General features: G+C 37.4%; 2 protein-coding genes and 1 long non-coding RNA gene across 3 annotated transcripts; 2 read left to right on the top strand and 1 right to left on the bottom strand.

The window, feature by feature from the left end:
- Window positions 1-4: 4 nt before the first annotated feature.
- On the bottom strand, window positions 5-27,062 carry lbk (leucine-rich repeats and immunoglobulin-like domains protein lambik). The gene is made up of 9 exons (XM_030391279.2): window positions 26,714-27,062; window positions 5,878-7,164; window positions 5,064-5,135; window positions 3,988-4,197; window positions 3,784-3,927; window positions 2,888-3,723; window positions 2,464-2,820; window positions 2,097-2,378; window positions 5-2,034 (listed from the first exon to the last, which is right to left on the bottom strand). Exons 2-9 carry the CDS (start codon window positions 6,894-6,896, stop codon window positions 884-886), a joined length of 4,071 nt encoding a protein of 1,356 aa, XP_030247139.1. The 5' UTR covers window positions 6,897-7,164; window positions 26,714-27,062; the 3' UTR covers window positions 5-883.
- Window positions 15,423-16,638, top strand: LOC115561848 (uncharacterized). Its single transcript, XM_030382061.2, has 5 exons — window positions 15,423-15,525; window positions 15,611-15,670; window positions 15,726-16,371; window positions 16,434-16,475; window positions 16,533-16,638. The coding sequence occupies exons 1-3, from the start codon at window positions 15,484-15,486 to the stop codon at window positions 16,152-16,154; spliced, it is 531 nt and encodes a 176-aa protein (XP_030237921.2). The 5' UTR covers window positions 15,423-15,483; the 3' UTR covers window positions 16,155-16,371; window positions 16,434-16,475; window positions 16,533-16,638.
- Window positions 23,984-24,488, top strand: LOC149091054 (uncharacterized). The gene is made up of 2 exons (XR_016197109.1): window positions 23,984-24,171; window positions 24,253-24,488. It is a non-coding gene; the product is annotated as an uncharacterized LOC149091054 (long non-coding RNA).
- Window positions 27,063-27,187: the final 125 nt, after the last annotated feature.

Raw genomic sequence — 27,187 nt, 5'->3', positions numbered from 1 at the left:
CACATTTGTCATTTCATAAACTTTTATTTTTATTTTAACGTTTTAGCTGACTTCAAAAATATTTCACTTAATTTCTAGGTTTTTCAAATAATATATATATATGTTTATATTTATATATAGTCAAGGCCATAAGCATAAGGCAAATCAATTTACATACACATTTATCAAATTCTCAAAAATTAGCAACATAAAATGACTAAAATAGTAGTACATGTATATAAATATTCAATTTATATATACATATATATATATATATGCAAAGTATATGTCATATACATCTTTTCATCAATGCATAGCCGATTTCGTGGCGATTGGAACTGAAAGACTTAAAGTTAATTTAACACTAAATACTAAATGGTAACAGTTGCTCTATATATAAATATATACAGCTGCAAAAAAATTATAATAAATAATATCACAAGCGAAATAAACAATAAGAAATTATAAATATTTATCCAATATAGGCTTAAGTATTAGGGTAAATATAGCAATAGATTATACAGTAAGTAATTAATAATAAATCCATTTAATTTCATAAATTACGAAGACACTGGTATCTGCTATAGCTGCCATATCGTTCAGACGATATATGTATCTCTATACAGCATACATATTTGATTAGACTTATATGTATGTAACGGTATATTATCTATATATATATATCATCTATAAGGCTGCCTTCTGGCAAGCGTCGTCACATATTTACTCTTTACTTATTATATTACGTTTAACAGTCTTTGATCGTTTAGTTCATTTTCCATTTACTTTTTGGGGTGGTTGGTGGGGGGCGTGGCAAGCCCATTTCCTTTGTTTTTGCTTTGTTTTTGGTGTGTTGCATTTTGGTTTTGGTTTGCATTTGTATCCTGGCTTTGGCTTTTCATACTTAAATGTCCACCGCTTTGGCTGCTTTGTAGTCGCCAGCTGCAGCCATTGCCACGCCCACCATTACGCCACCGCCACCATCGTAGTTATGGTGGTTGTTGTTGTTGTTGCGTAGGAAACTCTGCTGTTCGGGTGCGCTTTGATTGCGCTCGTAGTGCTCATCCAAGTCATGATAGACAGAGACGCCCAGCGCACGCGTCGGCGCAAATTGCAAATCATTGTCGTCCTGCTCATCTCCCACATCGTCGTCATCATCATCGACGCCAGCATCTTCACCCAGCAGCCGACGTCTCGGCATGCCGACAACAAAATCCTCCAGACTTCGCTTGACGGCTGCATCGGAGCCCGTGCCCGAGTCTTTGCTGGATAAATGATCCTGCTGCAGGTCGTGTTCCGGCTGCTGCATGTAGCACAGAGTCAGACCCTGCTCCAAGCAGCGTTGCTCATACGATGGCGTCGTGTACACAATCAAACTACTTTGCCTCTGGCCAGGACCACACTCCAAGTCCGTCAAACTTGGCGACCGTAGCTGAGACTGCGATTGATGATGTTGCTGCTGCCGCGGCTGTTGTTGATTCAGTTGATGCTGTTGCTGCTGCTGCTGCTGCTGTTGTTGCTGCTTGTGCGCCGCGTTATCGAGTATGATGGTACGATTCATTGTGGTCAACTGCGTCTGATCCAGCGGCAGGGTGTGCTGACTGCTTCGCGTAGTCGAGCTATGCAACAGCTTTCTTCGCTGATAGTACGAAACCTTCCAAACAATGCCAATGCATACCGAGAAACAGATGATCGTGATTATCGTGATAATCATCACAATAAGCAGCACCACATCGATATTGAAGCTATCCTGCACCACCAACAGCTCCGACTGCAGTGTCAAGGTGCGCAAATTGTCGCTGATCTCGCAACGATAGTGTCCAGCGTCCGTGGACTGTGCATTGACAATGACCAAGAGCTCCTTGCTCTCGGTAAAGTAGAAGCGCTCCGCATCGGGCCCAGTGGGTGCATTATGCAACGGCTTGTTCTCCTTGAACCACTCACGATGCGGCTGCTCCAGCTCCATATTAAGCGATTCACTGAGACACTCCAGTACACAGGTGCGACCCAGGATGACCTCCTTGTGGACCAGTGGAATGCTGGGCAGGGGTTTATCTGTAAATGGACAACGTTATAGTATATGTGGGGTACCCAAATTTTATATTGCTGCCACTCACCATTCACAATCAGCGTGGCATTCACTTTAATCACGCCCGCCGGACTCTCTGCCGTGCAGGTATATATGCCCGAATCACTCGGCTTGGCATTCGTTATCAGAAATGCATTCTCCTCGCGTATCACCTGCAGTCGCCGTTCTGTGGCAGCTGGAAAATCACGACCACCAAACTTTTGCAGCGCCATCTCTGGCATGGGATCCCCGCTGGCCGAGCACACCAAGCGCGCCGTTTCGCCCGCATCTATTGTTAGATTCGAGGGCACATGCAAGAAGCTGGGATGAACTGAAAGTAGAGTAAATAATTTAATAAATTTGTATAATTTTAGTATTGTTTCCTTGAAGAAGTTCATTAGTAAACAATTACTCACTGCCTATCGATATTTTGAACTTTTGGCCGTAGGTGGAGCCAAATGCATTGGACACCACGCACTGATAACGGCCGGCGCTCTCGTCAGTGACATTGAACAGACGCAGGTGACCGTAGATCGTTGTCTGATTGGTGCTCTGATCGGGATGTATTTGCGTCTTGGTGCTGGCGCCATCGTGGACATTTTGGTTCTCTACGACGTGCTGATTGTCATGCCGCCACTTGATCTCCAGCTCATCGGTGGCAGCAGCCGAAGCGGCAGCTGGCGAGGTCGCCATGCACTCCAAGGTAATATTGGCGCCCTTGACAGCGAGCATGTTGCTGGGCTCATTTTGCAGCACCGGCTTGGGTGAGTCAGCTGCAAAGATGATGAAAGCAAAGAGTCAATAAAAAAACTATGTAAGAGTTGTTTAGCTGAGACTTACAGCACACGAGTTGCTCAGGAGTGAGCCGGAAGAGCTGGCTATCGAGCAGGTGCTCCGGATAGCCACAGACAGCATTTGTGAAGAGCTTCTCAGTCTTTATGCCAAAGCGATTGAGATGCCATTGACGGAACCAGATCAACTCGCAATCACATATGAAGTTATTCGACTTGAAGCTGAGCTTCTGCAGATTTTGCATATGCTCAAAGGCATTCGGCTGAATGCTAGCCAACTCATTGTTCTCCAGATTGAGCTGCACAAGACTGTTTAGTCCGGTCAGCGCTTTGCTACTGATCTGCTTCAGATTGTTGCCGTAGAGGTCGAGCCGGCGTAACTTGCGCAACGCCTTGAAATGCGCCCCAGCTGATTGATCCTCAATGATCCAGGCGAGACGATTGCGGCGCAAATTCAACTCCTCGAGGTTCTTGACACAGTCGAACGTATTCTCCGGCAAATACTGCAACTTATTGTGGCCCAAATTCAAATGCTTCAATCGCTTCAGACAGTCCAAGTGCTGCGCCTTGAAGTCGCTGATATGGTTGTGCGACAGATCGACCCATTCCAGATATTGGGTAAATTCAAATGTGTCCAGCTCGATGCGACTGATCGAGTTATTGGATAGGCTCAAATGGTGCAACTTGGTCAGATTGAAGAGACCCTGACGGGACAGCGAACTGATGTCATTGTGATCCAGCTTAATGCTCTCAATGTTGCGCATCACATGAAAGACGCCATCCTGCAGCGTCTTGATGTTGTTCGCTTTCAGCTCCAGCTTCTGCAGCGCTTGCAGACCACGAAACGTTGACCAATTGATCTCCAATCGATTCGAATTGAGGGTGCTACAAGAAGAGTTATTTGAGATTTAACTTCATTTGATTGGCATTTCCCTATACACTTACAGCTTCTTTAGGCGCAGCAAGTTCTTAAAGACGCCCACTGGCAGGCTGCTCAGATGATTGTTGCTCAGCTCCAGATCCGTTAGATTGCTAAGCGTAGCAAATGCCAGCTCATTCACGCTGCCGATCTCATTGCCATTAAGTATTCTGTAAATCACATTGGATTTAGTTGGGCTGGCTCTACTAAGGCAAATTTGGTTAACTTACAAATGGGAGAGTCGGTTTGGTCTAGGGAACATATTGGCCTCCACGCTGTGCAGTTGATTCTTGCTCAGATCCAGCAATTTCAGCTTGGGCAGCAAAGCGAGCGCCTCGCTCGAGATGCGCTGTATACGATTGTTGGCCAAGATGAGTTGGCGCAGCGATTGCAGATTCGTAAACATGGGCATCACATCCAGCTGATTGCGTTTCAGCGAGCTGTGTGGTAAAGTAGAGAGAGGTGTTAACATAAAAAATCGAAGCTATAAATTACGAATATAAATATTAAATAAATTTAGAGCTTATAAATACTAAATGTATATGGAGGAAGCCGGGATTATGTTACAGCTATGTTAATAAAGGTTAGTGGTCTGTATAAAGATATGTCTGTTACCGTTGTATTATGACTATTTCTATTGCTAACAGCTATAATACCAAGCTACCTGGCTTTCAATCGAACGAATGTTTACAACAGTTAAACAGCTATCGGACTTTATATCAGCATTAAACATAATATAGTATGACGAATACATATCAAGCGAGGCGAATAAATGGACAGAATATGCTAACAAGTTACTATCTAAGATTGTAGGCTGCTACCAGCAGATTTTACAGTTAACAGTTTAGAGTAGTTTATAATTAATTTTAAATAATATTCATAGCGAAATACAGCAGAGAATCTAATCTGATATTTATGTAAAAATCTCTTGTTACTATGACTAATTGGATAGAGATAAAATATATTTTGCTTTCCTATTTATGAATTTTAGCATTTGCCTGAGGCTTTCAAGCTTTTCTTATCTTCAGCTTGAATTGTGCATCATTTCAATTGAAATTTCAGACTCCAATTGAACAGAAAAACAAAAAAGCCAGATGGCTTCCCTTTACAACTTATAAATGCGAGTATCTAAAAATACTCGCTTAGCTAAACGATTTACAGCATTATCTACTCTAGATAGCTCAACGCAAATGGAATAATTAGCTCAATAAACTCGTACATATATGTATCTGGTATATACAAGCATACATATATGCATGTATATATATATATAAAATATTATATATTGTTGTTTGTTTTTACTTACAGTCTTTGCAGCTCGGACAGATTTCGAATCGCTAGGACGGTGCTGTCGTTCAATTTATTGCCCGCCAGATGCCTGCAAAAAATTGAAATGAAAACAAAATAATATTTAGTCGATGTGTGTGCATATAAGTAATATGGCAAACAATGTTAGCTGATTGGATTTTCGAGGCCCGCAATTAATGGTCTGTAATTATGCTGCAATTACGAGTGATAAGCGGGCCAGAGTCGTGCAATTATTGATGCATTCCACTCGATAAAGATAAACCTCACATTTTGCATAATTTTGCAGTGCATTAAATTGATTAAAAGCAATGCGATAAAATCGCAACCCCCAAAAAGAAAAGTTAAACCGAAACGCATAAATAAAAGTAAAATATGGGTACAACTACATGACAGTTGATAGACCACAATATACCCTACACTATAAACTTAAGTGAGAGATATGTATTTCAAATATTTGTATTCCTAATTCTTATATGAAACACATATCTGTTAAGCCATCAATATACATAACAGAATCTGTTATTTTTGCTAAGACATTAACATGCTATGTAAAAGCATATACGGATCCTGTTAAGGCATTAACATAACAGAACAAACTAATTTACAGAGCGTTTAGCAGTTAACATTAATGTAATGTTAAATATTTCACTCACTACTATAAGACCCCACATGACCTTTAACTACTACAGGGTATATACTCTAAATAAAAGCCCGCAAAGCTGCGAGGGTTGTTGCGAATGTTTCAAAACTGTTCCTGTTTTGGGGGTTGCTCAGAGGGGTTTCATTTTTTTTTTATTTCATGGTTTACTTACAGCGTTTGCACATAGTTGGGCAGTATGGGCACCCGCTCCAAGTGCTGCTTATCGCAATCGAAGAACTCGTTCTGGCATTTGCACTCCTTAGGACAGTTTTTGTTGTAGTTGTTGTTGCTGTTATTGTTATTTTTGGCATTCGCATTCGCTGCTGCTGCTGCCGCTGATTCGGCTGCAGCGAGCTCTTTTTCCGCCTGCTCGTATTGCCCGCCATCATCGGCCACGAAGCCGCGCGTTTCCAGCGAAGCAGCAGCCGCTGCTGCGATTTCCAGTGGAATATGCAAGGCGGCAAATTCCTCATCGCCCGTATCCTCTGAATCGTCTTCGCGTAACGGCAGAAAGCGTGGTCGCTGACGTGAATGTTGATGATGCTGCTGCTGTTGTTGTTGTTGGTGTTGCTGTGACTGCTCCGACTGTGACTGTGAAGCCTCTGCTACCGATGCCAGCGCAGCCGTGTTTCCGTTATTCTTTGCAAGCATGGCAAAAAGTTGTTGCTGTGGCAGCTGTTGATTGTAGGAGGCACCGCCCGATTTGAGCAGCGCGCTCAGCGGCGATGTTAACGCCTCGCCAGACACTGACGATGAACCTGACGTCGATGGCGCTGCAGCTGCATAACTTTGACAAATTGTTGTAGTTGTTATCAGTAGCATGCACGTAATTAGCTGTAATTTATTGATTTTATTGAAATCATGGGCACGCATTGTTGTTTTACTATAATTGCAATTATCATTATGGGCGCATGCTCTTGTTGTCGCTACTGCTGTTTTCGTTGTTGTTGTTGCTTTCACAATTGCGTCGTCGTTTTGCTGTTTGCGCCGCCGTCGGCGCCGTCGCCACTTGCCACTCATGCTCAGCGTTGCGAGGCGTTGCACCAGTATTGAAGACGTCATTATAATTTTGCTAATGTAGTTGTTGTTCTCGTCGTTGCTGCTTCGTTTTCGATAATTATTAAACTTTATCGCTGCATATGCATCCTTTGCCCTTTCCTGCTGTTCGCTTTTAATAGCTGAAACGTGCATATTGCAGTGTTTTTGCTCTTTAATTTGCGTATATTTTTTGTTTTTTATTTGCCTTTTTTTTTAAACTTGGATGCTTGATAAATTCGATCGTTTTCAACTGTGATTTTTCCCTCCGCTTTTTTCTTGCCTACATTCCGTTATTCCTGCGCAAAGATAGCGACGTTGATGGCGGCCTCGCCAGCGGCCAGTACTGTAAAGCTCGTTCGCATTTTCGTCGTTTGAAGCAGCTTCTGTTGCTGTTGCTGTTGCATGATCCAGCGCCAGTTAACTGCAAAGAGAGAGTGGGAGAGAAACAGAACATTAGTTTAAGGATGCCACTATATGCAAATTATTGTTCAGTGTACTCAATACTAGTATCGATGAAGTGATATCGGTGGCGATAATCAACAATCAACGAATTCTGTTCATTTAAACGACAATTAACATGTCCCTTATGCTGGTGCACTGCAATTTAGATTGTTTATATTTGAAGTAAAGCAAACTAAATAAATAGTAAATTATAAACAGCGTTGGCAAATGACTCTGGCAGTGTGCAAAATAAATGCTCATTAAATTAAAATACGACCGGATGTTTTTGTGCGAAAAAAAAAACAACATGAATACAAAAAGAAAGAAAACGCGAAACGTTTTATAACACAAACAGCAAAAGACGCACCAGACAGCAGCATCAGCCCCCTAAAAAAATCTCTCAACTTGTTGCAAATTTTTGCAGCGTTTTGCATTTTGTACTTTGCGCTTGCTAAAAGTCCAAAGCACACAGACGCACACCTACACACCCAGGCACACACACAGCCACACCTACATAGAGCGAATTCAAAAGAAATTCGGCGGCGGCGACACTCAGATAAAGCGAATGCTGCGCACTTTTTTCGCTATCAGCTAAATTGCGGCGTGCTCGACATTCAGATGCCTCGCAATAATTGGCTGATGCAAAAAAAATATATACATACATATATATAAAACAGTAACAAAAAGCAGCTTTAAAGATAAATATTTTATAGGCGTGAAAACCCAATTAAAATATATAATTAACTTTGCTGACAAGCGAAAAAAGCGAGCGAGACAGAGAGAGAGAGAGGGAAAAGCGGTTTACTGTAAACTGTTTTAATTTTCTGTTTCGTATATGTTTAAACTATGCAAGCTTGCGCTACAGCTATTAAATTTGGCATACAAACTACTGTTTACAAATGCAAATTCTAGATAACTCGAAAAATTGTGCAATTCACGTTTGTTCTTATATAACAGATAGATAATATCATAGCAAACGTGAGTCTAAATTACATTAGAAAATTTAATTCCAACACACATTTTGTGATTAAAGGCATTAAAACATTGTTAAACTAATAAATTTGTTGATTTAGTGACAAGGCATATAAACGTAGATAAATAGTACAATATGAGACATTTAAGTAGATATTTCTTGGTAAACTCGAGAACTATAAACGTTGTGGCTATGAAATTATATACGCAGCATTCCGGGACAACATTGAAGATGCCAGGAACTAGAAACTATTGTGTGCAGTATTACGTAGAAGGAGCGCATCTTGCACTAAAAATTTCATTCTGAGAATGAAGACAAAGCCGCTCAGATAAGACTAGACTAGTCTACTAACTGCATGTGTACATACATATATATGTAAATATAAGAACCCGCTCTCTAAAAATTATGTGTCAATTTGTATTTATAGAACTAGTCTCTATTTGTAACATACAAACTTTAAATTATGAAATATTTACAACATGACTACACTAATACTTGTTAATATTTATAAAGCCATTACAAAAACTAAACACTTTTGTTATTTTATACAGCATAAATGTTTGGCCTTTCAGATAAATTGCGATTCCTTTTAAGTTTGGCCTGTAGCAACAACAACAACAACAACAAAAAACTAAAAACAATTTAATTAGCCAACAAATCAATTGACAACATTCTTTGTGCTGCGCTCATTATTATTTGCTTTCGGCCAATATTATGGACAAAATGCACTTATAAGCATTAGTTTTTTAGTCGAGGCCTAACTAACATTTTTCCCAGACCAAAAAAGAAAAGCTAGCAAATAGATAGAAATAAAATAAAACCACCCACCAAAAAGGGCAAAAAGCAAAAGGCGCAAAGCTGCGACTTCGACGAACTCAAACTGCAATTACCGCAAACAGACATGACCATATATTTATATATATATATATATGTATATAAATATATAATATATATGTACATATATATGTACATATAGTATATTTAACTTATACGTAACGCATAGGCTATATAGGAGAGGCGGCTTTGGCTGCTGCTGCTGCTGTTGCTGCTGGCCAGGCTACTAAAAATGGTCCGGCACACACCAACACACACACATACACATACACAGACGTCTACACATATAAAGAGGCGCGTTAAAATGCCCAGACAACCAAATTTAGTAACACAACAACAACTAAAGCAACGCCAGCAGCAGCAACAACAACAACAACTACAAAGAGCATCGCGTAATGAAATCAAATAAAAAGAAGCAGGAAAAAAAAGTAAGAAAAATGCACGCCAGAAAAAGAAAAACCAGCAACAAAGAAGGCAAGCAGAACCAGCTCAGTTGAAGATCTCTTAAACATCTTTTCTTATTTTTTTTTTTTTTTTTCTTCACTTCACTTCAGTTCAGTTTAGTTTTTCCTGTGCTTCAAAGAGTTTTCCACACATCAAAAAAATGCACAGGCCAGCCTGTTGCAGTCGAGCGGGCGTAATAGACTGCAGCGCACTTGTTCAGGCACTTAAGAGGTTTTTTTTTTAGAATTCAGTGAAAACTATTTAATTGATACTAAGACAAGACTGAAACTGTAAGAAACATAGTTCTACATGAATTCGGATGATTTAAAATTAATACTTAAAGAAAATACTTAAAAGAAAATATGTAGACACAAATACTAGGTAGGGCAGAAATACATATATCAAAATTTAATTATTTAATATTACTTATTTCACGTCATTAAGACAGGCTAATTCCTGAAATAAGCCAATATACCCTTCTTTCTTTTCCCATCAAGTGGAAGTACATTTTTTACTGCAACTGCAGACTCTATGTTTCTGCTCTATATACATATATGTATGTGTGCATACATATATAGTAAAGTTGTTTGCTGGCGAGCTGTATTTGAAGTGCCTTTTGATTAGTTTTAGTTGCTAGATCGATAGCAACGATAACGATAACAGTACGAATTGGCCTCAATTTTGTTTGGGAGCACTCCCCCTAACTGAAGTGTCGAAAGTCTGTTCTCTCAATTAGATAATTCTGTTTTTGTTATATGGTCTGCTTCCCTTTCTCTCGAGGAGTCATAGAGCTGTTCTAGCACCCGATAGTACTCGATGCAATTATCTAATCAATAGGTTTGCACTGTCTACGATCGCAACTACGATCGTTGCGGCGGTATCTACAGAGGAAATCATACATATACCTACGTACATTTATACCCATTTTTTATATGAAATTTATTGAGCAGTTATGTTGAAAAACTTGTTAGTGGTAAATATTTGAATTGCCCGTGCGGCAAGTGTTTGGGTGAGAAAATTAACCAAGTTTCCAGAACAGCTGAACAAGCTGTTTGTTGACTTTGCGTCAGGCCATTGATAAAGAGGGGGCAGTAAAATAGGGTTTGGCTTTACGTACAAATAAACTCTACAATTATCTATCGAGAAAAGCCCTGAGCCTAATAGATTAATACTAAACCATCAAGATAGAGAATAATATATATATTAATAATTTATAGTCACTTAAAAAGGGTTTTGAGTAGCTTTTCTCTATCCGACATGTAAATTCCACTTTAATATCTATTGAAAACAAAAGATAATTATTAAATATTTATAAAAAATAATCAAATATTCATAAAGCACATCAATCCAATCCGTTTTCAACTGCTTTTTTTTTTTGTAGACTTAAGTTTATCTAACACCTTTGACACGCTTTCAATGAAACTATAGATCAGCGAAAGCTGCTGCGGGTGGCCGCCCATCAAAATCGATGGCAGTTTGTCTATCGATCAACAGCTTGAGAAACACAAAAAAAATAAACACTTTTTTTTTTTGTTTTAATATAAATTAGTTTGGTATTGTGCGACAATTTTCACACACCAATCAGCGACGATCAGCTCGCTAATTTTTCGTCGTTGTCTAAAACTGGCGTCCACCATTTTGAATTGATTTGCATGCATAAAATGCTAACTAAATCGCATATTGATTAGCATAAGTTCTCCTCAAATAAAATCGAGAGACAGAGTGAGAAAAAAACCCCAATGTAAGGGCAAAACCCACGCCAATCAATATTAGTTGTTGTTTTTACATTTGTTTTTTTATTTTTTGGTATTTTTATTGTTATAAGTATAAGATTTGTTGTTTCAAGCTTTCGCTGTGAACTCAATTCTTTTTTTTTTTTCTTTAATTTTTGTTGGTGTTCGACAATAACAAAATTTACGTTGAGCAAATCAAATGCAGATTTTATTGAGATTTTTAGTTGATTTTCGTTATTGGTTTTATTTTTTTTTTGTCTGTTTTGTGATCTTCTTTTTCGTTGCTGTTGTTGTTGTTGTTGTTGTGTTCGTCAACAACTCCCGCACAATTTATTAGATAACGGTACGAGCATGGGCGAGTATTGTCTTCTTATGAAAACGACAAAATGTCGACGTTGTTAGCTGTCGATCGCGTTGATATGATAATGCCGCACATAAATATACAATGGACGGACCTAAAACACATGCGACATATGCCGTCTGTATATGCATATGTGTATCTGTATATGTATAGGTTTTCGATGTGTGTATTTGTATCTTAAAGATCGTTAGCTGCACAAGAATAACATCATTTGTCATGAGATTCGAGAGCAGATTGTGGCCGATAGATGAAAGAGGTGAGAGCGAGACAGCAACTGCGACAGCGATACATAGTGAACGGAAACGACATTAGTTTTTGTTTTAAATTTAATTTAAATTTATATAACGCTCTTTTTAATGTGCTGCTCTTGTAACATTTGGTTTTTAACATTTTTTTTACATTTTACTTGGAGCTGAGGCTGCATTTTTATTGGTCTTAATTTTTACCTGCTGCCTGTTGATTTGCTTTTTAACATTTAAATTGGTCATTTTTCTTGTTGTTGCCAGATTTTTTATAAAATTTTATTTCATTTTTCTGCTGGTTCGGTTCGTTTCTTGTTGTTGTTGTCGCCCACTGCTTGTTTTTTCTGGTTTTTTATGGTCATGTGTGTGTGCGTGTGTGTGTGTGTGTGATGAAAACGCTTCGCCCAAATGTTATTTTGTTGTTGTTTCTACTTGTGTCTCTTTTTCGTTGTTGTTGTTGTTGTTTATTGCCTTTTGCCAAATGAATAAAAATATATACAATATTTGTGTGCGTGTGTGTGTGTGTGACGTTTGTCGTTGGCGTAAAAATACCAACAAAAAAAATGAAGCAAAACCAAAATAAGTCAAAGCACATGCTGTGGGCGGTCAGTAATTTGAGTTGGAATATGCTGAGGTGGGCTGCGGCGAGGTGAAGTTGAGTTCAAAGCAGCTGCAGGCTGCAGCATTGCCAAAAATTGTAGATGAAGAACTACAGTGGTGAGCATCCATCAAATTAGAGTTAAATTACACAAGGAAAAAGATAACTCGATTTTCTTATTCCTAAATATAAATTTATTCATTAGTAAGCATAATTCGCTTTTTTTTTTTTTTAATTTCATGCGCGTCTCTACTGCCTATAACGGTTAGCAATAAAATATATCTCACTTCATAATTCTGCCTGCATTACTTTTATTTACATGCGCGAATTGGTCATAAGATGTCTGTAAATATTGACTGCTTTGATAAACATTAAAAGTCAAGGTATTTATGGACATTTTTATGTACATATTAAAGCAACAAGTCAAAAGGTGATATCCAACCAAGTTCCCAATAAGCCGCTGCGCCACATCCGGCTTATACTGCAAATGTAATCAATTGAATTTAATTGCTTATAAGCTGGTTCGTAAAAGCATCAGCAACGACTACGACTACAACGACAACTACAACTACAACTACAAAGCTGATCAGTTGTCAAAGTGAACGCTTATGCTAGTACTTAAAACATGCATGTATGTACACAGATGTGTATGTGTGTGTGTGTCTGTGTGTATCTTGCATGTCTAATTTGTATGTCTCTCTTTTTAGTGTAATCGATTCGTTTCGCCGTGATCAAGCAGCTATTCAAAGGCACATAAAATTTGCTCGTTTCCATTACACCCCACAATTTGTCTCTCTCACAGCACTGTGCAGTTGTTGTTGCTTTTTCTTTTTTATTCTTTTTCAACTCAGCAACAGCAGCGGCGGCTAACAGCAAGAACAACAACAGCAAAAGAAACGGCAACAAAAATTGAAGCTGTGTTTGTCGCGTGGTCTGCGGAGTCCCTCTGCACACTGCGCTGCTCTGCTCTGCTTGCACAGTTTCCCTCTCGCTCTCTTGTATCTGCGCGCTGTGATGCGTGGGCACGAGAACGGAAACAGCGCGCAGTCAGCGTCGGCGTTGTCTGTCGCAGTTGACGTTACGTCAATGCGAACTCAATATATATAAGTGCTCGTGTGCATGTGCGTGTGTGCGTGTGAGTGCCTCTGCATATTTGTTTGTATTGGCCTATGGCTTACAAAAACAACATAAAAGGTAAAATCGTTGCCTATTGCCGCGCTGTCTGCGGCAACTAATTAGGTAACGTGCCAGCTACAACAGCAACAAGAACAAAACCATGATAAGAGCAGCGCAGTCGCTGCGCTGCTACAACGACGCAAATAGCAACATAAATTTGCGCACGCACACACATAGAGACACACTAACAACAAAATCCAATAAGAAAGCAACTGCGCGGCCTGCCAGGCTGTCTGTGCCAGCGGCTGCTCCGTCGCGCTGCTTTGTTGTTGTTGTTGGTGCTGGTGCTGCTGCTTTTGTTTTTGTTTTTATTTCGTGTGTTTTTTTTTTTTTTTTTTTTTTTTTTTGCAAAAATAAATTTAATTTTGTAGCCATTAATTTTCCACTCTAGATACGAACGCGAGACGCTGCCACCGTTGCCCATAGCTTGTCCTCTCGCTCTCGCCCGCGCTAAGTCTATATAGACGGGGGCTAGCTAATTAAATAACTAAAAAGAGTTTTTATAATTGTTGGCTTATTTCATTGCCTTCTGCTTGGATGCTTTGCACAGCACACACACACACACACATACAGACCAGAAGCAGACAGCTGCTGTATGCACGCACGCTTATAACGGTTTATTAAAACGAAGCCGCAGCAAACAGGGCGGCAAGCAAGGGTGCGCGAGCAGTGCGGCATGAGACATGAGGGGAAGACATTTTAAAGCTTTACTTCAAGTTCAATATTTTTTGCACATGATAGTATTTATGCATGTATAAGTAAATAAAGCTGCGTTTGTCTGTCTGCTGTATGTGAATGTGTGTTTGTATATATACATACATATATAATAAATTAACGTCTTTTTTTTATCGCTTTAATGATAAACCGTTTTGCTTGATTGGTCTAAAGCGCATAAATAACAAATAAACAAAGCGCAGTAAAGTATTATTATTATTATTATCATCATTGTTGTTGTTGGCTTTTTGATAAGAATGAGAGGTAGCTTGTGATATCTGATATCATATGCCAAAATATATGTACATATATATAGACATAAGTGTACACATACTCCCCCAAAGGTGTGCTTTGTGTGCCAGTCAGGTGGAGTGGACTTAATGAATTAACCTTGGGAATGTCTGATAAAAGAAATAAGTCAAAGAATTTCAGGGAAAAGCTTTTTATAGATAGTGTCAGACTTGTCTAAGCAAAAAGTACCTTACAGATACCTGTCTGAAAAAGTATAGATATTCACTTTCCGTTTATTATATATTATAGAAAATAATCAATTAACAAAATTCCTTTTAGTTTCCTTTTACAGACAATAAATTTTTAACTAAATGATTGAGGAATATTTGAAAGACATACTCAAACATCTTAGGGAGTCGAATTAAGAAATTTTTCACTAATTTTTCCAATTCGTTTTGAAAATATATTTATTAACAAGAATAATTTTAATGTTATGTTTATAGTTGTTTACGATAATAAAGATCATGCAATAACATTTTATAGACCTTTTAAAATATATATGTATATTCATATATCTGGCAAAAATGTTTTGTTTACCATTTCGCTATAAGCTCGTGCAATAATAAAGAACATTTTGTGGAAATCAGATAATCTTTGCGACTTATGAGAACATTTTGTGTTCCTATATTTAGCAATTGTGATACTTAAATGTGGAATTCAACAACAAAAAATTCCTTTTTGCTTTTCAAATACACTAAATAAAGATATAAATAAAGTGCTACATACATTCATCTTTTTGAGCAAAATTAAAAAAAAATAAAACTCTTTATATAGCAAAAAGTACATAGGATATCATCCTATAAAGCTAGAAAAACAAAATTCCATATCAAAGTAGTCAAAGCCTTAAACTTCACACAGAAACAAGCCTTTTAGAAGTTCGAGCTCTATTTTTGTCAGTGTTAATCAGTATTACAACACGATAGGAACACAAATATGACTGAAGTCTTACAGATTTTAAGAAAATTCATAAATCGCGTGAGTAAAAAAAAGAACAAAAAAAAAAAAATAAATAAATAAATAAATAAAAAATACTTATATTGGCTCATATATATCTATACAGATAATGTCATCTGAATCTTTCCAAACTAACCTGGAGCCGAAGATTCTTCGCAGTAATCGCGTAAGTATTTCAATGAAAAGCAATTAGTATATTATTAGTATCTTTGTTTATGCAGATCATGTCATCCTCGGAATCTTCCGAGTCTTCCAACGAACAGCAGAGACTTCGTCGCAGTAATCGGCTCAAGCAGACACTGAAGAGAAAACGTCGACTGACCGAGGAGCAACCGACTGATAAGAAGAAAATCAAACGAATGAGAACCCGATATAACTGGCAGATGTCTGAAGGTATATCCAACAGGCTGGAGGACCTGGAGTTGGAGTACCTGGAGAAACAGCAGGAGCTATGTAGGTTATTGGAGTCTGCATCAGAGGAGTTCTTAATGATGCAGCAGGAAAATGGAAATGGACAGGGATACCCCCTTTGTGTCTGCACAGAATTCAATGGGCAACTCTTCAAGCTGTACGATCTGCCCAAAGATGTGGAATCTCATATTCCAAAAAAGAGCAGACCAAGGTGTAAAAAAGGACGACGCGCAAATTAACAAAATAAAAACAAAAAGATAAACAAATTAAGAGAAATTAAAAAAAAATCAAAAAAGAAAGCCTTAAAAAAGGAATATAAAAAGAAACAAAAAATAATAATAATAGCTATGCCTTGCTTAAAAGTTGGAACTAAAAAAAAAATTAAAAATGAAAAAAAAAAAAAAAATTAAATAAAAATAAAATCCGGAAAAAAATCCAGGAAACATAGTAAAATGCGTGAGTATTTAAATCAAAAATAATTTATATAAATAATACTTATATTGGCTCTCTCCATACAGATCATTAAGTATGTTCCGATATATCGCGTTTTCGCATTAATCGTAAGTATTTAAATGAAAGATAAATAACATAATTAAATATTCACGTTTTGGCTACAGTTCTATGCAGATCATGTGCCGCCACTGTATTGTCCTAAGCTTGCTGCAGTTGTGAACACAATAGAAAAAATAATAAAAAAAAAAAAAACACCTTCGAAGAAAAGAACACTATTCGTATTTTGTATAATAGTGGGGTAAAGAATAAATCTGAGAAAACAAACAGCATTCTTAGTCTGTATTTCCAAATGCAGTTTCCCAATTCCTTATAGTTAAAAAATAAAATCCATATTGGCAAAAATCCAATAAGACGTCATCTTAGTTTATGGATCCTTTAATCGACATAAATCTCAATGGAACCCTATTGAGAGCTTATGTCTGGTCAAGGCGTTGCACTGTTCTGTGTTATTGCGATAAAGAGGGTGTAAACAGTTCATAAATCAACTATTTTTTCCTTGTATTCGAATGCGAATGCGAGGTTCGAATTCATATCTGGCGCTCTCGTCTAGTTCCATAGAAATTCGTTTGCTGTTGTATAACCCGTGACATCAGCTGCATGATAGAAGTGCACAAATTTAATTTGTTTACATCATGTAGAAATGTGTAGATACCCTGTATGGTCTGGCACCGACAGGGTTTAATAGGCCTTACGGCTGGTATTAAAAGCAAGCAAGTATTTTAATGTATGTATATTTCGTAATATACTCTGGAATCAGTGAGAGAAGGAGTGTGCTTGAATTTTAAAATTCGTTTGATTAGGCATATATAGAAACTCAAGTAGGCTTCTATTTGTGATCCCATTTGGGCATAGGTGTGATGTAATGCCATTTTCTTAATTTACAGGGTATCTTGCGGACAATTTTCACACCATTTCTAGCATTTTTACGATTTGCCTAGCCCATAAACTGTTTAGTATTTATACTTATACCGCTCTGTACTTGCAATTCCCTTACAGGGTATTTTATGAGGCATTCTGGTTTATCTGTAGTATTTCTGTTTGTTATTACTAAATGTGTTATCAAGCCGAACGATAAGCAGCGAGCGACAAACACATTTTATGGCTGCGTCAAGAACCAACTTAGCCAAAGGCCCCAAACAGACTTGTGCTAGGCGAGAGGAGAGGGGGGAGCAGAGGCAGACGAAATAGAAGGGGCTCCTATTTTAGATAATGTCAAGTGGGCATTATTATTATTATTATTATTTTTATGATTTTTACGATTTCCTTTGCAGTTCGCCAGGCTTTAGGTAAGAGTGGAAGCCCGAGGTATATAAAGTCTAGTTCTTTACGGCCTTAATAGCTTCGCCTTCAGCTGAAACGGGTTAACTTGGCCAAGTCGACAGTCAACGCTTACGGATGCACATCAAAGCAGAAGAGAGAGGCTGCGGCGACGTGTAGGCGTAGGGCGTGGGCTGTAGGCATGACCAGCAGCCGCAAATTAATCCGCTGCGCGCAATAATTTTTCGATTTAATTTTCGGTTCTCTTTTTTTTTTTTTTTCGTTTTCTTTGTTAAAGCGGCTCAAGAAAATCTTCAGGCATGTCAAATTGAGTTCCATTCAAAGGGGGAGAAAAAAAAATGCAAAACAAGACGCGAACAAGCTGCAGCAGAGCGCTGATCTATATAAAAAAGGAACGACTAGCAGTTATGCTGTATTTGTTATGAAGTTTTCTTATATTATATTACAGTATATTATAAATTAGTTCAGATTTTTCTAGTTTAAATGTGTTTCATTTGTTTCATGATTGTAGTTCATTTAAGAGTTCATTCTGTTAAATAGTCAAAAATAGAATCAGTTAGCAATATACATAAATCATCTAGAAATCAAATGCTCTATTAACAGTTGGCTGTAATAATATTTATTTTATACATATTTTTCATAAAGTCGTTCGAAAATTAAAAAAAAAATACATTGATTAAAAAGAAACATAGATTATGTAAACATTTTTTAAAGTTTCTCTTTGAGTTAAGAACTCTTTCTGCACTACGATATATCATATGTATATGGAAAGGCTTTCAAACCAGCTCATCTTAGCATATTTGCTGAAAATGTATTTAAGTATATTTAAACATTGTTCAAAATATGCTTTTAAGGAAACGAAAAGAACAGTATATATCGACACTAGTATAAATATACATACATATATCTTTTCTATACAATCAACAATCTGAGCACAGTTCCTACATACCACGTGAAGGCCCTTAACAAGGGGTATGCAAACGAAAAAAAAAGGAAAAGAACGCAATGCGGCTGTCAAAAGATCTTAACGATGAAATAAGAAGAAGCAGCACAAAAAAGCTGAAACCAAAATAATAAAAAAACAAAAACGAAACGAAACGAAACGATCCTGGCAAGGCGAAGACTTACAAAAACGCGCAGAAGGGCTGTCAAGTTTGCGCGCTGCCAAGTTCGCAGTTTGCAGTCTCTAGAGCCGAAACAAACACAGATACACACACACACACATACACACAGGTACATACACACACACATGCAGAGAGCAGCAGAGGTTAGTGCTGTGGGCAAGTGAGAAAACCAAGCGCGACACCAACACCAAAAACCGGCTACAACTGCCGCTCGGGCGTCTCTTTTTGACGGCCCGCGGCCTGTGGCAAGGGAATTGAATTGAATTTCCAGTCGACGGACGTACAAAATTTGTGCCTTTGCCTTTTCGAAGGTGTGAAGAAAAAATAAAATACAAAGCACAGCCAGTCAGACAAGCAACAACAACAGCAACCAACAACAATGAGAGACGACGGGGCACACAGCACGAAATTCTGAAAAACTTCAACTGCAGATCCCGAGATCCCGAATCAGAGAGCACAGACCACAGCATAAAGCAGAATAAGAGGAAGAAGAAGAAGACGAAGCAGAACTAAAGCAACAACAACAGAACAAAAACATATATATATACATATATATAATAATACGAAACTGAAAACTGGATTGTTGCCTCTCGTTTTCCAGTGTGTGGCATGAGGCATGGGGCAGACTCTTTGGGATTTCACAGAGGGTTTCAGCATTGTTGTTGTTGCTGTTGTTTGTGCTATGATCTCTCTTCGTTTTTAGAAGCATCTGTTTCTTTCGGGTTTTTTTTTTGTTTTTGTGCTCGGCATTGTTGTTGTTGTTGCTTTTTGCCACTTCGAGTCGGACAGCAGAGAGCTGAAGGTGAAAAGTACTTATAATAAGGAAGCCTGACGGCCAAATGGGCGCATTAAGATTAAGGCAACTCAAAACGTTTTCTCAACTGTCCTACACACACACACACACACACATACCCAGAGACACTCGCACACATATGGGTGTTCTGACTTTTGCCATGACAATCCCAAAAATGTAACACAAAAGCTATACAATCTTCTGAAGAGCCTTTAGAATATGTTGTTCATCTCTTTTTTTTTTCTTTGGGATTTCGGTTCGTATTGTTCCCGAAGCATAGCAAATGCTCAAATAAAAAAACTCATCTGTGATCTTTTCAAGTAGAACCAAATTGGAACAAAGCGCAGCATTGATTTTGCTCTTCTTCTTCATTAATTGAATGTTACGGCTTTTGAGTTAAGATTAAAGACAGACTTTGGGCAACTTGATTCTGTTGTGCCAAAGGTAAATGATAAATGAGAAATTCTATTTGTATGTTTCACTCAATGAATGAATTTCTATTCTATTTTTGTTCGGTCTTTTATGCTATTTGAGCCATATACTACTTTCAGGGTGTTCTATGCACCTTGTCTAGCTCTATTGTTGTATTTTATTATACATTTATTATATTGCACATAAGTGTAGCATATTTTGGTATTCTAATGTAGATGTGATTTATATAAAAGTTTAATGGATACTTTCTGTCATTCATTTTCATAATTTCTCTTGATAACAGCGCACTTTTAGAATCAATATATCTTATCTATTAATGGCGCTCTAAATTGCTCTTATATTCTCATGATATAAGGAATTACATTCAAAAGATTTTCTCTATAAATTGAAGAAAATCTAGATGGTATTAAAAATATATTTATACGTATTTAATTTAAGGTATCACAAAACAATGTAATACATATACTATTTCAGTAGGCTTGCATTTTGGTTTCGTAAAATTCTATTAAAGTTTAAAACAAATATAGGTTTCTGCCATGGAGCTATAAGGTAAAACCAAACCTCTTTTGTTGTAAATTTGTGCATGACTTAAACGTTTTTCAGGTACCTTTCTTTCAATTACTCTTTTGTAGTTAAAAGTCATCTAAAAGCCCGTTTTTTATTTTGGTATTTTCTACACGATTCTCATACTCTTCTTCTTTACACACACTATACAATGAATACTTTTATATGTAGTTGTATTTAAGGAAATCTATTTACTAATGGCGATTCACTAGACTGAGAAATATACCATATTATAGTCTTATATATAGTATTTGGTATATTATTAGATTTCTTTTAAATTGGCTTTTATGAGAACTAACTTTTTGGGCATTTGCTTTAGCGCTTGCATTACCTTTTTTCATTATAATAGAGCGAGTTGTAAATAATTTAAATATATTTTTATTTTGTTGTTGTTCGAAACATGTTTTGTATATCAATAGATCTGTTTAACCCTATGCGGCTGAAGAAGTCGAAGCAGAAGAAGCAGAAGCAGGGACCAGCAGACGTGCACGTAGCAAACACACACACAGACACACACACACATGTGGCACATAGAGAGATACCCACATAATAACAACAACAGCAACAACAACAACAACAACATAACCGACAACTATTCAACTTCGAACCGAATCTGATTTCTGAAACTGATTGCGTATGCGTTGCTGTGGCTGTTGCATTTGTTGTTGTTGTTGTTGCTGCCTCACAGTTGACGTTTTGTGCCCAACGTCAGTTCGAGTTAAAAGAAAAATAACAACAACCTACGTGAAATCCTCCAGATACACACACACGCACACACATGCGAGAGATACAGATACAGATAGACGCAGCGAGCCGCATGGAGGCGACGCGTCGGTTGGCTTAAATTGGTTTTTATTGTTGCTGCTGTTGCTGTTGCTGTTGTTGTTGTTGCACATGTCCATTGTTGGTGTTGGCCGCATTCGTTTTGACCATATTTCTTGTTGCTGCTGCCGCTGCCGCCTCTGCTGCTTCTTCTTCTTCTTCATCGTCTTCAATACTGCTGTTTGTGCCTTTCTTTGAAGTCGCATTTAATTCTTTGGAGCCTTTGCCTTTTGTTGTTGTCCCGCTCGGAAGTCTCCGCTGGGGCCCGCCATCCACAGCCATCCCAGCCAACGTTCGAGGTGTGAAGAAAAGAATTTTTCTGTGCAATAATCTTGATGCCTTTTTAAGATTTGTTGCTCTGCGGTGCTCTGCCTTAGTTGGAGCTGGACGTGAACGTGGACGTGGAGCTGCATTTCTGTTGTTGTCTTCGTTTCGTTTCGGTTGAAAAATGGTTTTGGGGGGCTTAAGAAAATTTACGCCATAAAATGTGAAAATAATTGGATACACACACACACACACATAGTGAGAGAGCGAGCTCCTTTTTTGAATGCATTTCAAATTGCTAATGATGAGAAGAGCGAAGGTTCAAGTCAAAGTGCTGCAAGTCTTGGCCAATTGCCGCAGATTCCTTCCGTGAGACAAGCTCAACTAAAAAAGCAAAGAAGAAGAAGCACAAGAAGAAGCAGAAACAGAAGAAAATAAAGTACCGAACAAAGTCGATTTTAGCAGGCGCGCAGCCAAGCATTAAATGCATTTATTTATGAGCTCTCTACCTACCCTCCTTTTGATATAATCTTGGCTAAGAAAATTGACGGCCCCATATGCATACGATGCGCATATTATGATATTGAATTTAACTAGAATTCACACCTTGAGGCCCCTCGAATGCACCTTAACAAACCATATAGACATGCATACAAACATATATGTATATTATAATATCTATACATACATATCTATGAAGCATAAGGCCAAGCCGCAGCTCGTGTTTAGCTGGAAAATCGACTTCAACTGATTGTTTTTTTGCACGTGTTAAATGATATGGAAAATCTAGCTGAGGTTTCGTTGCTAATAACAATCATAATGTTCACAATAATAAGCAATGAGGCCAAGCAATTTCATGGCATATTAAGCATCATTCATACAATCAAAGTTAGTCAGAGAGCCAGCGACTCCTTTGAAATCTTCGCACGGATGATGAAGCTGCAGCTCTCTAGCTTTTGGATTGGCTATGGTTAGATCCTCTTAAGAAGGAAATCATAAATCATGTTTTTAATCCTCTTAGTTGAGTTTTGCGAACATCATAAATTGCGTACAATATGAATCATAAATTCCTATTCCACAATAGGCAGGCTGGGTCTTCTTATAGGTTGATCAGGCAATGTGTAAGCCGGGACAGAAGGCAAAGTTTAGCTGGGAGAGTACAGAGATGTGTATTTATATATAAGGATGATCATAGACATATATATAATGTTGATTAGGAAGCTCCCAGAGAGAAGGAGACAAAGAGAGATCGACGTGCATGAGATGTACATAATCTGGGATAGATATTTGTCAGTAATAAATCAACAAAAAATTATATATGACAGAGATACATTCATACATATATCTAAGAAAAAAAAAATATATTATATACATACTAGATAAGAAAATATAAATATGATAAAGGTATTTTCCATATTTTAAAATATGAAGTAATATCAGTTAGTATATCACATAGTTGATAACGAATGAATTTATCTATACTAAAATTATTTTTCTAGTATTTCCATATAACCTTCCCAGTGCAATTTGCCATAAATTAATTAATAGATATAGTATATATCACATATATACTATTTTTAATGAATCGGTATATATAGTATACTGAAAACCTTGTCTAACAAATGATGGATATCAAAATGTTTTTCAAATGTAGATGGTATAAAAAATTGATTTAATACTACATTTTTTATGATGTTAGACAAAAATATGTTTGAGTTATCTATCATATAGATATATATGATACAGCTGACATACAAAATTTTATAAATATAGTTATATATACTTATTCATATATATATTTATATATAAAACATTTTTGCGGCGTATGAGAATCGCTAAATATACCAAAAAGATATTTCATTAAATTTTATAAATTTACTTTTTTGTTTCTATGTATATATTTATCATATCTCATTAATTGCTCTTTCAAGTAAAGATTAAAAATGATATCTGTTGAAAGCTTGATTAAAGCATGAACAAAATAATTTTGCATATATACAATTTAAATATATAAGAAATAAATCTATGTATATAAGTAAATATACATATTATACACATTTGTTTTCAAGCCATATCTACACTTTTTCATCCAAGTTACGTTTTTTCCAATTCTCTCGACACGATCGTTAAGCGAATCTTTATACTTGGAACGTGGCTTTCGCGCTAATTCATAAATATTTTAGCACATTACGAATCTTGGTTGAGTGCAAACAATATGCAATAAAAAATACAACAAAAAATAAATAAATTAAAAGCCAAGTAGTAGTAGTAGGTAGACGTTAAAAAAGAAGAAGAGGAATACGCACAAGGTACTCAGAATGCGGTTAAAAATTATCAGACCAACTACAAAAATCTAGAAATCCAGAATGCATTAACACCTCGCCGTGTGCTCAATAGAAACAGCAGGGGCATTCCTTCTCCCTCCCTCGCATCACACTCTCTGTGGCACCCTCATTATATGTGTATGTGTGTGTTTGTGTGTGTGTGTGTGCTAATGTGGTATATGCCAAGCCCTTGTAACAAAAAAAAAAAACGTTTTTTCTAAAGCTTCAAATGCAACAGCCGCAACAACAACAACAACAACAACAAATGCAACTTGCACAAATCGTGAAAACCCCCAGAAGAGCGAACAGACGAGGAAGAAGAGGAAAAAATAAAACCAGCACGAACACTCAGAGAGAGAAAACCCCAAAGAGAACCTCATAACTAAATTGCATTAAGTGTAATTATAACTAATTTGATATAAATAAATAAAAAAAAAGCCGCATAAATGGCACAAAAAAAAAATACATTTAAAAAAAAATTATTTTCATGTTTCTGCTCTCTTTCTCCCCTTCTCTCTCTATGTGTATCGCTGTCGACCGTGGCAAACGATTAAAGCCAGTGGAAATGCTGTGGAAATGATATGCGATTAGTGGAGAAATAAAATCCCCAACAGTAAATGAAATAATTGCTGAAATATTTGAATCAGCAGCCAGCAAAAGGCATTTCAATTGATTTATCTAAACAATTTTATAATAAGTACAATCCGGAAATAACTATACATTATATACATATGTAAGATAAAAGAGGAGAAGTAGCTTGAAGCTTGCATAGAATAGTATTTATATTTCTATGCTATAGAGTATATGTATAAAAATATAAAATCTTTGATTTCTATTTCTTAACAAATTATATACATTTATATATTTTATTTATATATTTCAGAAACTTTACTACTGTTAAGAGTGTTATTAATATAAATAAAATTTGCATTCTATTAAATTTAATTTTTATTTTTTAAAACCAAAATTTATGACATTTTATGATATATATAATTTTTATTATATTATTATAATCTGAGTTATATGATTTACACTCAGATTTCCTCTAATAAACGAATCAAGATTGCAATCTTGTAATGCTACAGCTGAGGCAATGCTATTATGCAGTTGAAATTTACAAATGAAAGATAGTTGAGAATAAAAAGCATGTGAGATCGTTTAGAGCAGATTAAGATTTCTTGAACTTGCGTTCAGATTTATTAAACTGAATGAAAGGCGCACTGTACCGACTGTACCGTCCGTGGATTTGTACAATTGCTTGATCAATTACCAGAGCAACAACATCAACAATGGGAGCAAGAACAACAACAACAACAACAACGAAGGCAACGGCAACGGCAACGGCAAGATATACAGATTGAAAGCACAGCATAGGCATTAGCATTAGTCCATAGATGGACTGCCTTTAGCTACGGTCAAGAGAGAGAGAGATGCAAAGCGAGCGAGCGAACGGGCACAATGAACCTGAGGTGGGGAGGCAGAGGGAAGGAGAGGGCACGCAGGCAGGCAAAATAAATCATTTAATATAGCGCGCTATTTATCATCTAACATTGCTGCATATCATTCTTCATCTTGGCACACGCACACACACAATCACAGTCAGACACACACACACACACACACACATACACACAGTTGGGTGCCTCAGGAGTAGACAAAAACAAAAACAAAAGTGGAAGTAGAAAACAAGTAAAAGCGCTGCAGGCGACAGAGGTCGACAGCGAGATTCCCTATATAAAGGCAATAGGAACTAGGGTATATGGGCGAAGGCATAAATAACTGTAAAGCGCAGCTGGCAGACACATTAAGAATCAGACATTAGGATGACCATAGCAATTCATACATATTATATTATCTAAATTAAACAAACTTCAACATGCCTGCTGATAAATTCAATATACCCTTTTCATAAGATTATTCAAAATGAGCATATAAATAGAAGTGAAGGCAAAATTAGCGTGAATGAAAACTGCTGGCTGAAACGTATGGCAATAGAGTTGATGGTGGGGGTGGCGTGGGAGTTGGGGGCATTTACACACCTAGCAAACGGTATTAAGAGAGAGCGGGTGGGGTAGGGGTACGTTGCGGTTGCACTCATATAAACAAATTGCGCGAACGGAGCAGCCAAAATGTCTGCTACGGCTATAAAGGCACAGCGTGTCTGTGTGTGTGTGACTGGATGTGTGTTTGTGTGAAAGAAATGTACAAATGTTTGACTGTCTGTCTGTCTGTATGTCTATTTGTCGTATCTTTTCTAGTGAACGATTCTGTGTTGTTTATTCGTCACTTTAACACGTTCGATGCTGACGCGCGCGCTGGCAGCGGGCAGCGGCTAGTGAGACAGCGGGACAGCGACTGAGGCAGCGACGCAACGTCACTGACACCGACACACATACACATGCACACACACGCACGTACACACAAAATAAACTAAACGCAAACGCAGCGGCAGAATTTATTTTTATTTAATGCGCGCCTGCCATACATTCACATGTATGCGTGCAAGCATATGTACATATGTGTGCTTGTATGTGTGTATGTGGTGCATGCCTATCAAGATTGAATTTGGTTTTTCGTTTGATTGTTTTGATTGTTGCCGCCAACTAGACTTACAGCAAATAAATGCGTAACAAAACAATATCACGTAAAAAGTTAAAATGCCTTAAAAACTACTATGTACGTACATTTTAGTGTGTGTGTATTTATTTTTGTTATTGCTGCTGCTGTGACTGTGATTTTATGCTCGCTCTCGCAAGCGCTCTTGTTCACTCACTCTCTCTCTTCTCAATCTCTGTGTAGAAGTTCTCACTTGTACTATTAGAATTTTGTTGCCTGCACATACGGCAATGCATTTTGCTTATTATGTGTTATCACACATATGCAATACACTTGCATTTAAATATTTTATGTTTTTAGTTAGTTTAATATTGATTTGGAACATACACGCGCTTTTGTTTTCGATTAATTAAGCGCGGAGAAACGCTAGAAACTCTCCCGACTCGACAACCTCACGCTATGACAACTAAACGAGAACTGATTGTAAATATTATATCGATAAGTTGAGAGTGTGTGAATGTTCAGCTGCGCTACGCTGCGACAACAGTCAGACCTGCTTTAACAGGGCTGACAAATTTCAAAAAATGTTCTTGAAAACAACT

This window comes from Drosophila navojoa, chromosome 5 (genome assembly GCF_054131105.1).
Source record: "Drosophila navojoa isolate 15081-1374.11 chromosome 5, UAZ_NAV_1.0, whole genome shotgun sequence".
Lineage (NCBI taxonomy): Eukaryota > Metazoa > Arthropoda > Insecta > Diptera > Drosophilidae > Drosophila > Drosophila navojoa.
Note: the sequence above shows the minus strand (reverse complement) of the source record. Positions and strands in the feature narration are given on the sequence as shown.

Excerpts from the sequence above, each read along its gene's own strand:
- lbk (XM_030391279.2), bottom strand. The coding sequence starts at position 6,896 with ATGCACGTTTCAGCTATTAAAAGCGAACAGCAGGAAAGGGCAAAGGAT. Across the intron at positions 4,198-5,063 it reads CTGTCCGAGCTGCAAAGACT|CTCGCTGAAACGCAATCAGC; the intron begins GTAAGTAAAAAC and ends TTTACCACACAG. Across the intron at positions 2,379-2,463 it reads GTTCAAAATATCGATAGGCA|TTCATCCCAGCTTCTTGCAT; the intron begins GTGAGTAATTGT and ends CTCTACTTTCAG.
- LOC115561848 (XM_030382061.2), top strand. The coding sequence starts at position 15,484 with ATGACTGAAGTCTTACAGATTTTAAGAAAATTCATAAATCGC. Across the intron at positions 15,526-15,610 it reads TAAGAAAATTCATAAATCGC|ATAATGTCATCTGAATCTTT; the intron begins GTGAGTAAAAAA and ends ATATCTATACAG. Across the intron at positions 15,671-15,725 it reads AGATTCTTCGCAGTAATCGC|ATCATGTCATCCTCGGAATC; the intron begins GTAAGTATTTCA and ends TTGTTTATGCAG.